The 11,610-nt window shown below is 42.2% G+C and overlaps 2 protein-coding genes across 2 annotated transcripts; both read left to right on the top strand.

Moving 5' to 3' along the window:
• Positions 1 to 13: 13 nt before the first annotated feature.
• Positions 14 to 2,344, top strand: epgn (epithelial mitogen homolog (mouse)). Its single transcript, XM_086169909.1, has 5 exons — positions 14 to 164; positions 283 to 405; positions 687 to 807; positions 937 to 1,098; positions 2,122 to 2,344. The coding sequence occupies exons 1-5, from the start codon at positions 131 to 133 to the stop codon at positions 2,228 to 2,230; spliced, it is 549 nt and encodes a 182-aa protein (XP_086026035.1). The 5' UTR covers positions 14 to 130; the 3' UTR covers positions 2,231 to 2,344.
• A 2,611-nt stretch (positions 2,345 to 4,955) lies between these two features.
• Positions 4,956 to 9,883, top strand: LOC147221263 (proepiregulin-like). The gene is made up of 5 exons (XM_086169890.1): positions 4,956 to 5,118; positions 7,388 to 7,465; positions 8,556 to 8,676; positions 8,774 to 8,920; positions 9,293 to 9,883. Exons 1-5 carry the CDS (start codon positions 5,079 to 5,081, stop codon positions 9,357 to 9,359), a joined length of 453 nt encoding a protein of 150 aa, XP_086026016.1. The 5' UTR covers positions 4,956 to 5,078; the 3' UTR covers positions 9,360 to 9,883.
• The last annotated feature ends 1,727 nt before the right edge of the window (positions 9,884 to 11,610 follow it).

Raw genomic sequence — 11,610 nt, 5'->3', positions numbered from 1 at the left:
TTTTTTTTTTTTATGAAGGCCTTTTGGATTACCGATTGGCTGCCAAAGCATTTCCGGTTGTTAATGTGGCATTATAAAACGCACTGCAAATTAGTAGCGTAGCACAGACGCGGCAGGTTTGAGCCTCAAAATGTTTGCACAGAGAGAGAACGATCTGAAGAGGGGTGAGTTCTGCTATATATATATATATATATATATATATATATGGTTTCTGCATTATTTAAATTATCAAACCAATGCACAACCAATGCACACCTGGAACATAAAATGCTCTTTTCACAGTGAGATGCGTCTCCGGCGTCATCCCGGCACTTCTGCTCCTCTTGACCACATCAGGACAACCCGCAAAATCCACGACACCGCCTGCACCATCAGTCAGTCCCACGACAACACAACAGTACAACAGTAAGTCTACAAAAATAGGTTTTGAATATTGCACACCTATGCATCTATTAGATGCAGGTATCTGACAAAACTTGGATCTATTCCTGCTAAAACACTGTCATCCCTTAGGACTACTAATACACGATAAACTGCAAAGATATAGCAGTTCAAAGCAATGTTACAAAGTACAGGAAGAACTTGACAAGTACTAAGCACATCTGATGTACTCAGTATATAGGATATCACAATACTACCCCCTAGTGTATTCCGCTTTTCTGATATTTCCTTCCTTCCCTCTGCAGTCAGTGCCTTACAACCCCTGGCCCTGCAGTCGCACAGGCCTTGCGGAGAAGAACACCAGTTCTACTGCGGAAATGGCGGACAGTGCATGTACCCCCAAGACAACAACAAGCCCTTTTGCATGTGAGATATAACATTTCGTACACATGCACGAACACGCCGGGGGTGAAGCCCGATCTCACCCTCTCCCCCGCGTGTCGGCTCACGTTAGCTCGCGGAATGCGCTCACGTCCTTCTCCGTTCGGTCTGCAGCTGCACGTCCTCGTACAGTGGACTTCGCTGCATGATGGACAAGCAAATCCTCGGGCACGTTCGGCACCAGCTGGAGGTGGAGGAGGTGATCGGCATCATCTTCGGGGTGGCCGTCGTCCTCCTGTTCCTGGCCTTCCTGGTGATCTGCATCATCAGGAGGAGGTCGGTTGTCAAACAGTGCTTTGCTATTTCGAATGTTTTTTTAGCAACGTATAGACGTGCGCACTCATTTGCTAAATTAAAGTCACAGTCGGTTTTTATTGTCAGTTTCTCCACGTCATGGACGTACAAGAATGGAGAAGATGTTTCTCACGGTAACATGATATGAACAAAATACAATAACAATAGGTTGCAAATTAGCAGTAAAATGCACTCTTCCATTAAACAGTAAACATTAAACTATGAGCAATGAAGTATAAAGTACACACAGATACAAAGTGATATTTGGCATCATAACACGGGTAACTGACTTTAACTAGTCAAATTCAACTTTATTGCCAATACCGCCATATGTTCACACATACAGAGCATTGAAATAGCGTTACTCTGAGACCCGCGTTGCAAAAGTACAAAAAATTTGAAATAATTTGTCACAGAGAACAATGACATGTTATGCTGAGGTAGATCTTTTAGGGTTTGGTTTTTAAAGTGACAGGAGTGCTAAGGTGCATTTGAGATCAGAGATGAGAACAACTTTATTTATCCCAAAGGAAATTGATGTGCCAGAGTTTCAAGTAAAAACATAACAATAATAGATAATAGTAGAAAGGAGGAAGAATAAGAAATACAATGAAATATAAATTGTCTTAACTGTAACTACAAAGATTTGAAGATTCCCTGCGGCTGAGGGAAGAGGAATAAATTTGCAAACAAAGTCATAGCAGTATGAAAGTGCAGTTGCAACAACCGTTTTACAGTGTATTTTTTATGTAAGTGAATAAGTGAGTCAGCTAAAAGGTTCTTCTGGCAGGTAGGAGTCATGGGGAGCAGCAGCAGAGGGTTTCTTTGTATACAGTTTAGTGCAAAAGTCAGTAAGTAGTCCCACCATGATGTATTAGCAGTGAACCAAGGGAAATCAAGAAGCACTTCAAAATGAATCATCTGCTCGTCATGTGGATATTTCAAAAATTATAGCATTTCATGTATTGCCAACAACATAATGTTCTTTTTTTTTTTTGTCTCCAGGTGTGAGAAATCTGCCTCGCTAGAGAAATCCAAACTGTCGGGGGTGTTGGATCCTGCTCCTCCTCAGCAGCAGCATCAATTCCACGGATACCAGTATTCAGTAGTATGAGCGTTTGTAGTTTGTGTGTTCTTGACCATCAGTTTTGATCCTCATGTAAAACATAATACCAGAATTGCTTTTTATACCAAACACTCCTGTATGTTAATGATTCTGTTATCCTCTTGGGGGGGGCGGGGGGGTCAAAACTGTTTATACATTTCATTATTTATTACGGTTCGCTAGTTAAATTAAATCATTTTCATTTATTTAATTTTTTTGTAATAAAATGAATAGGGGAAAAAAAAAATCTCTTGTTTCATGTTGATCAAACACGTTGATGACACATGTTGATGAAACACACACACACACACCTGGTAGACAGGAATAAAAATAAAAGAAATCAGAAGTTATTAAAAGACGCCAAACGGCGAAGGTTTAAAGAATATGCTTTGTAAATAAGTGGTGCTCTGACAAGTACTGATTATCTAAAGGAGCTATTTTACTTAGAAAGGGAAGCAAATGGATTTTTTTTCATTTATAGGAAGTATTATAGGACTTGCAGTATTTGAAGGATAAACAAATATTGATATATGTTTTGAAGGTGAAAGAGACGCAAACGTGCCTTCTCTCACTGGCGCTCGGGGTTTGGACGTGCAGGAACACCTGCTCCAGCAGGGAACGTGAGCTCGCCGTCACGTAGATCAGATATGTGGGTTTGTTGGTTACCATGGCAACTCTGGCGTTGACGAGTAATGGTCCTTCTCGACCGGGGAGAGCGGACGAGCGAGCTCGAAGTCAGTCGGGTCGGCGAAAGCGCAGGCGCTCCCTGGGCTCGGTGACTTGAGCTCTCCACATTGTTGTGTTTCGTTAGATGGGTTCTGTGGAATGTTGCGTTTTTCCCTGCGGGCTCAGCACAAAGCAACAGCGGATATTACAAAAACACACACATATTTCAGTCAAGAGAGGCCAGTGGTTTAAAGCAGTGGCCTAAATTTGCACGTTGAATGTCCACAGAGTTCCACCGATGGCCTGGACTCAACCACTTCTTCTCCACATGTTTGTCCAGAACTTGTTGTCGGAAGACGTTCTTCAAAGAATGGGGATTTTCTCTTCTGTTTCTTTCTAAGAGGCCCAACAGGCCTGACCTCTTTTTTTTTTTTCCTTGCCATGCTGATTGATGAGCAGTAGAACAGGAAGTGTTAAAAAGCGTAACAAATGAGGAAATGGGTTTTCGATGCGTCCATAATTGTCCATCACGTTCAGGAGATAATAATTCCGATATTTCGACTCCTAATGATCATCATTTGACAGACTGTCTATTTGTCCGGCACCCTGTTGCATTAAAAAGATCAAAAAATCAGTCGGCAACTTCATTAGCAGGCCACATTCTGGAGGCTTTCAGGAGTGTTTACAACTTTATAGGAGAGGGTGAATGATGATATGTGTCTATAGGACGTGTGAATGAAAGCGTGAATGATTGTTTATCTGTATGACGTGAATGAGAGGCTGAATGGTGGGACAGACTTCAGCAACCCTGCAACCGCTGTAGATCATGAATGAATGAAAATACGTCCAAATATTTATACATAAATATACATTCACACACATATATATGTGTCTATATATACATGTATATGTGTATATATACATGAATGAATGAATGAAAATACGGCCAAACATGTATCTATAAATATACATTCACACACATATATGTGTCTATATATACATGTATATGTGTATATATACATGTATATGTATGTATATATGTAAATGGGTATGTACATATACATACCTGTATACACATGTATATGTTTATACATATATGTACGTATGAATATATATGTATAAAAACATACATAGATTTATCGACACACGTATATATGTACGTGTGTATGCTTTTATCTATGTTTGTCTGTATGCATATGTGTGTTTACATATATATGTTGGTATACACACATATATACCTAAATATATATGTGTGTGTATATATATATGTACATATGCGTAAATGTGTTTATGTGTATATATACCATATATTTATATATGCATACATGTATACATACATATATAGATATATATGTATGCATGTACATATATATATTTATATATACATACACACGTATAAATCTCTATGTATATATACATGCATAGATTTATAGACACACTCATATATGTATGTATGTATGCTTGTATCTATGTGTGTCTGTATGCATATGTGTGTATACATATATATGTTGGTATATTCACATAAATACCTAAATATATGTGTATATGTATCTATATATACATAAATATACACATATATGTACACACATATGCATAAATGTGTTTATGTGTATATATACCATATATTTATATATGCATACATGTATACATACATATATACGTATATATGTATGCATGTACATATGTATATTTATATATACATACACATGTATATATGTATATTTGTGTATATATATATATATATATGTCTTTTTAATATGACTTACTCTATTTGTATACATGTGTGTCTTTGTATGCGTGTTTGTTCTTCTCACACACTTATGCAGGCTTACGCCTATAATGATCTTTATTTTTTGTTTAATTTTTTCTCCAGAAGCTGTGTTGTACAGAATGCGTCAGCGGATGGGTGGAGGTCATCGGATGCAGGTGGATGCAGGCCGGCCTCCGATGACTCCTTCCAGCCTGCAGGCTCCGTTCCTCTGATACGTGTCAGTGTCCAAACACCAGGAAACCGCCACCACACCCCAGACGTGGAGCAGCCATTGGCCTTCCCTCCCGCCCTCTGACGCCTCCCCCCTCGCCGGTTGTCATCCTTATCTCCACAAGTCGGAGGCGCTTCGTCCAGGTGGGCCGATTTACCTGCGTCGTCCGGAGCCTCTCAGCCTCGTCGAAACCCCCTGCAGCCACAGAAATGCGGACCGGCAAGCCCTCGACGTTTCTCTCGCTCGCCAGTGAGTTGTTTTTCTTTTCTTCTGCGTGAGCGGGGAGTCATCTGGAAGACTTTTCCAATTTCTGACAGACGTGCAAACAATTCACTCTTACCTGAGACGGACGAATAAGTACGGGTTCTGACGGGTTATTTCTATTTAAATGATCCCACGGCCGGCCTCCTGCAGCATGTCTGCAACTCGGAAAAGAAATATTTAACTTAAATGAAAATATAACAATGTGTGATACTGGAGCAGGTTGGGGGTTTGTTAGAAAATAAAGTCTTTAGTTCCTCTTGTGTTTCACAGCAGTCATTTGGATTAATTGCATTTAAAGGACCTTAAGGCTTACAAGCGTTGCATGTCTAAAATGTCTGCGTAAAATACATCCAATGTGAAATTTTGAGCCTGTTTTGGGGATTTAATTCAGAAAGAGATGTCAGTCAGTCCAGCGTCGGAGGGATTCCGGTGCTGGAGACGAAACGCTTAAACGCTCAGCTTAGATTTTTCATAAACTTGTCCCAACAAAAAAGCGATCCTCTGCGCTCTCGGGTGTGCCGAACACTCTCACCTCCCGGCTAGAAGTCCTCTGGTTCAGCTCCAACTGTGGCACTTTCATCATTTTTGCATGTTCTCCCCGGGTTCTCGGGTTCCCTCCTTGTTACCAGAAACATTCAGCAGGCTAATTATCTCTGACACGGTTCGGACACACTTGGGTTTGACACCTGAAGAACAAGAAGACTACCAAATTGTTAGAGGTAAATGAAGTTTTTGTGCCTGTCACAGAGAGAGCGGGTCTTCTGAGCTCCAAGCTGCAAACAGCCAAAACAGCCGACCGTGATTTGGTTGCAGCAAGAAACGCGATGTGTGAGTCCTCCTCCGTGAGGAAGGTGAAGCAACCAAGAAACAAAATCAGGTGGAGAACATTTGAAAGGTGAAAGATGGAGATCTGAGGTGCCGAGCAGGAGAGCCTCCCTGCCAGCTGTGAGGGAGAGGGGTCAGAGGGCCACTCTGGGTGCAATACCAAGTTTCACCACTAGGTGTCGCCAAAACTCAGATTTTCATGGGGATAGGCTGACATGCTAAATGATTATAAGAATAAGAATAAGAACTACTAAGAAAAACTTTATTTATCCCGAAGGAAATTGTTGTGCCAGAGTTTCAAGTAAAACATAACAACAATAAATAATAGTAGATTGTCTCTCTCACTCTCTTTTTTCTTTCTTTCTTTCTTTCTTTCTTTCTTTCTTTCTTTGATGAATCCTACAAATACTTGATCTAAAATAAAAAATGGCAATTACTCGATATCCTCTCAAAGTAAAATAACTCTTTGAACAACTCAATAGTTGTAAAAACGCTACTTATTTATCAAGAGTATCTAAAAAATTAATTATTGTTTGTCTCCTTAAATAATTACTGAATTCGTTTTTCTGTTTTATGTTCAATCTCCTGTGACCAACAGGGTGAGAATATTTCTTTAACCGCGACCTACATGTTCAGGGGTCACAGCCAGACACAAAACAGAGTTTGAAATGACGAAAACCCTACTTCATTGAGGTTTACCTACATGAAAGCATTTCCTGGAACCACTTGTAAAAAAAATTCTCATTCTTCATCTTCACCGCTGCCGTTCATTTGCCTGTTTTGCACAATCAGTACGATCACTGATGCTTGTGAACCCTCCGCCCACCGCTCGTTTGGGTTTCGGTGAAAACCACAAACCAGCACTGCGATATTTGTATAAAAGCATGTGGGACTTAATGAATTGGGCAAAAGGTGTCTTAAAAAAACGCAGCCAGCATGGTCAGCTATCAAGATGGTAACGGTGACTCATTCGCTGATGTTCCGAAGGAGGTGAAAGATGAACAAACGACGGGTCATAAAGGGACTCTGGTACGTCAGAGCCGGCGGTTCAACGGTTGCTCCCTGCCGGCGGGAGTCTTTCCCTTCTCAGCCACGACAACAATGCTCCGGCCTTTACCCGCAAGCAGCCGTGGCCAGAAACACCCAACATTCTTGTATGTTTCTGTCCTGCCCCGAGGAATGTGGGCGTCTGCAGGCGCCGTGGATTCTGAATCAGAGTGGGCTGGTACAGGCCTGCGCGGCAGGTAGCCTCCGCCACGTTTGTTGGAATACTAGCTGTTGTTTTGGGACTTAAAAATCATTAAATGGTGCAAAAGATTTGCGGCGGGTGAATCTGTTGAGACACGCAGGTCCGGGCGCGGCCTTGCTACTTCCTTTTAAAAACACTTATGCAAAGTTGTGATCCAGACGAATCCTCTCTGCCCTTCAGGTGTTCTACTGCTCTGGACCGGCGTTTTCTCCAAGAATGTCCCGACCACGCCGCAACCTGCAGACCCCTTGTCGGCAGGTATCCATCCGCCAGAAGCTGACTTTTAAATAAAAATTCTTGTCGAAATCTTCTCGTCGTGGCAGCCGGACTTGAATTTCTTCACTTGAAGACGTTTCAACCTTCATCCCAGTGTGAAGAAATTCAAGACCAGTTGCCATGATGAAAAGAATTCACCATGACCTGGAGAACCTCCACAGACGTGCTTAAATAAAAATATTTGTTGGATTCTAGATTGACGTTATTTCTGCGTGAAACAGTGGCAGCTATTTTTCTCTTCCATTAATAATATTACACCATTTATCTTCATGATTTGAACACAACCTTCCCCGAGAGCTGGAGGTCGCTAATTCATTAGCAATCTGGAAATGGGTGAATTTCCAAACGATCTAAATGCTCACTCCAAATTGTAATTTTCCATAATTTTTTTTTTTTTTTGCACTGTTTGAATGTAACATCTTTCATTATTACCGTCATTTCTGGCCTATTGTGCACATCTGCATATAAGCCACACCGGCTAAAAATAACTGAATAAATCTATGTGTACACATATAGGACACACTTGTCTGCAAGCCACAGATGTCCATGGTGTAAAACAGAAATATTTTTTTAAACTTTTAATTAAGTACCTACCGGTAACATCCACAAAAACATACTGGAAATGTTTTTTTTTTTTTTTTTCCAAACAGTGCTGTAACATGGACTGATGAAAAATATGTAAATAACACTTTGAGAAGTCCATCCATTTTCTATCCTCGCTTTGTCAAGCTGATCGCTCTCTTGGTCTTCCTCCTGCGAGCTAAAAGCATAAAAGTCGTCTTCACGGCCATTTCATTGTTCCGATGCGACAATGCTAAATATTTTGGCGGCGTGAAGCTCGCATAAATTGTTCATCATCGTTTCAAAGCGTGTTAAACAAGTAGCGGCTTACGGTAAGGAAATTACAATCGTTAAAACACATCTAAATCAAAATTGTAAAGTGTAAATTAGTGTCTTTCATTGAAATCCATTAAAGAAATCCGCCGCCACACTTTGTGTGGAAAACATTTGTTATGAAATATAATAATATAATAATAATCCCAATGATTGTCATTGCGCGTTCCCCTTGCAGCTCAACAGCGCCCCCTTGTGGCCAAACGCTCCTCCACGAGCTGCGGCAGCGCCTACGACAACTACTGCCTCAACGACGGCGAGTGCAGGTTCCTGCTGGACATGCAGGAGCACCACTGCACGTGAGACCCCTTTACATGTGTTTTTTGCACGTATTTCCAAGTGTGTGTGTGTGTGTGTGTGTGTGCTGAGATGTGTTTCCTCTTCACTGCCACACAGCTGCCGGATCGGGTTCAGTGGGAACCGTTGCAGTAAAGTGGAGCTGGTGGTCAAACCCTCGGGAGAAGAGCAGATTGTCGTCACCGTTTTCTGCGTCGCCCTCCTGATCATTGGCCTGGCTGGACTTTTCTACTTCTGCTACAAATGGTAAACGTGTGTGTGTGTGTGTGTGTGTGTGTCCGTCATAACGTCTGTTGTGTAGGACTTGGTGTTGATATCCCTAGTCCTACAATAGCCCATCATTTGATGCAGGTCGGGTTTTTTTCCCATCCTGACTCATCTTCAGACAAATCCAGGCTTAAACTGGGATTAGAATCTCACAACCGTCCGAGGCTGATCTCAGAGGTCCTCGGAGTTGGAGTCTCCATGTTCTCCATGTTCCTCACACATGCAAGAGACCCTAAATTGTCAGGAATTGTGAATGAGAGGGTGAATTGTTACATATCCCTGTATGACAGGAATGAGAGAGTGAATATCTTCTACGTGTCTTCATCCTGTCGTTCTTCGTTGTGATCGCAGGTGTAAGAAGAACAGGTTTGCGCCGCAGCAGAAGCAGCTGGGTTACAAAGGAGTGCAGGACGTCTAGAAGGCCTCGCTCACGCCGGCTTGCGAGCGGAGGCCTCTTCGCGAGGAGCGGAGCGCTACGCAAACGAACATTTCAGACCGCGGGACGTCCCGGGACTTCGGCGTCCGGGAGGCAGAGATGCACCGACGGGTTGGAGATGTTCAGAAGGTGAAAGGAGTTTTTTTTGTCCGGATGCAGGGACGAGCCGAGGAGGAGCAGCGAGAACGGCTTCCAGAGAACTGACTCACTCAGCCGGGAGATTTAAATTAAAAGTGCATTTCACGTTTTCGACATGGGGCGTCGAAGGATGACGCGGGACGAACCTGAAACGCTTACAAAATTTTTTTTTATTTTATTTTTTTTTCCTATTTATACCTATATATTTCATTTTTAGTGTTAATTTATTATTCGCTGTTGTAAAAACTTGCAGTTTGACATCGGGGTTGGATTGATAATTTATTGCTCCGTTGAAATAATGTCGTCGTTTTATCATGTTTTTAGATCTTTTCAAAAACACAAAACAACAATACAGCCGGTTTGGTGTTTTAAACAAGTGTTTTCCTTCTTTTTCCTTCATTTCTCTTCTTGTTTTCACGTCACCAGCGCGTCTCTAAGACGATATGAATCAGAAAGTGGATGTTTTTTGTCTCCGAGTCAAAGATCGATTGGCGAACCCTCCGTCGCCCAATGGCAGCCGGGATCGATGCAGAAGCGCTAGAAATAATAAATTAACGAATATTCAGCAACATTGAAAATGACAATTATCGCACCGGTGACTCAGACGCCAAATAAAATAATCGAGAAGTCTTTATTATTTAATAGCATGAGTCCGAACGTTTCAATGGCGCCCATAAAAAAAAAAAAACAGAAAAAAAGACGGGTCGAACCAAGAGTCAGATCGGCCGAAAACATGCCAGGAAGATTCAAGATGGAAGATGATGACGACGTCGAGCAGAGGCTCCGGAAACACCGAAAACGACACCAGACGTGGTCGTAGGGCTTTTACGACGGCGATCGGGTGGAATCCGCATCGTAATCTCGAATAATAAGAACAAAAACTGGGGATATAAAGAGCCAAAACCGAGATTTCCACATGATGGCGGGAACGTGGGAGGTTGTTTATGTAACTCAACTAAACAGCCGTCCCAAATCTCACCCGGCATGACCCCCGACGATCACGACGCGTTTGTCGCGTGTCTCGACGCCTTAAACTCCAGCGCGGCGAGTTAATCGATAACGCCGTTTGTCCCGCCGCGCTCCCATTAGAACTTCGTCCGAGGCACGGAGCGCCTGTTAACGAGCCATCGAAGCGTCTTTATGGGTTCTCCGGGTGAAAGCGAGCGGTGAATATCGCACAAACATTAACCCGCCCGCCGGCGCTGTTCTCTTTTTCTTTTAAAGAGACCCGTTCTGCGCTAAGTATTAGCGTGGGATGTGTCTTGGTGTTACTCATGCAATGCGGTCTCAGTTCGGGCTGCATTCCTGGGCGTGAACAGAAACCCTAATGTTTCTCACGTGCACGGTTTTGTTTTAGATATTGATCCGAGCCTCCTTGCGTGAGCGTCCTGGTAACACACCTCAGCAGCAATTAGATTCATCGGCAAAACATGCTTCTTTTGTAAGCGATGACGTTTTTTTGTTTTTGTTTTTCAGATTCAGACGCGCGTTTTGTTTGTTTTGGATGATTGGGTGGATGGATGTTCTTCCGATGTCGTGTCATTGGAGGTTCTCGGTCCTCCGGGTGGCAACCGGACGTGAGTTTCTTCACTTGAAGATGTTTCAGCCGTCATCCCAGAGGCGTCTTCGGTTTATCGTCCAACGCTTTGGTTGTTTTCAGGTCGTTCGATAACGGCGGCGTTTCCAGGGGGAGGTTTTGGGGTTCTGGACGCTCTCCTACGTCGCATAATAAGACGTTGCCATGGTTTGGCTTCCATCATGAAGACGTTCCCAAGAGATGGTCGCCGCTTTTCATCTCATAGAGACACACATCGAATCGATGCATGCAGTCATTCACCCTCTCATCCACTCATCATAGAAATTCATACAATTCACTTTTTCATTCAAACATCGTATAAATTCATACAATAATTCACTCTTTCATACAAACATCGTATAAATTCATACAACAATTCACTTTTTCATTCAAACATCGTATAAATTCATACAATAATTCACCCTTTCATACAAACATCGTATAAATTCATACAACAATTCACTCTTTCATACAAACATCGTATAAATTCATTCAACAATTCCCTCTTTTATTCAGACA

Source organism: Fistularia commersonii, chromosome 22 (assembly GCF_037954325.1).
Source record: "Fistularia commersonii isolate RoL2024-O1a breed Wild chromosome 22, RoL_Fcom_v1.0, whole genome shotgun sequence".
Classification (NCBI taxonomy): Eukaryota; Metazoa; Chordata; class Actinopteri; order Syngnathiformes; family Fistulariidae; genus Fistularia; species Fistularia commersonii.
This window is presented reverse-complemented; position numbering and strand designations above follow the sequence as displayed.

Excerpts from the sequence above, each read along its gene's own strand:
- LOC147221263 (XM_086169890.1), top strand. The coding sequence starts at position 5,079 with ATGCGGACCGGCAAGCCCTCGACGTTTCTCTCGCTCGCCA. Across the intron at positions 5,119-7,387 it reads GACGTTTCTCTCGCTCGCCA|GTGTTCTACTGCTCTGGACC; the intron begins GTGAGTTGTTTT and ends TCTGCCCTTCAG. Across the intron at positions 7,466-8,555 it reads TGCAGACCCCTTGTCGGCAG|CTCAACAGCGCCCCCTTGTG; the intron begins GTATCCATCCGC and ends TTCCCCTTGCAG.
- epgn (XM_086169909.1), top strand. The coding sequence starts at position 131 with ATGTTTGCACAGAGAGAGAACGATCTGAAGAGGG. Across the intron at positions 165-282 it reads AGAGAACGATCTGAAGAGGG|TGAGATGCGTCTCCGGCGTC; the intron begins GTGAGTTCTGCT and ends CTCTTTTCACAG. Across the intron at positions 406-686 it reads GACAACACAACAGTACAACA|TCAGTGCCTTACAACCCCTG; the intron begins GTAAGTCTACAA and ends TTCCCTCTGCAG.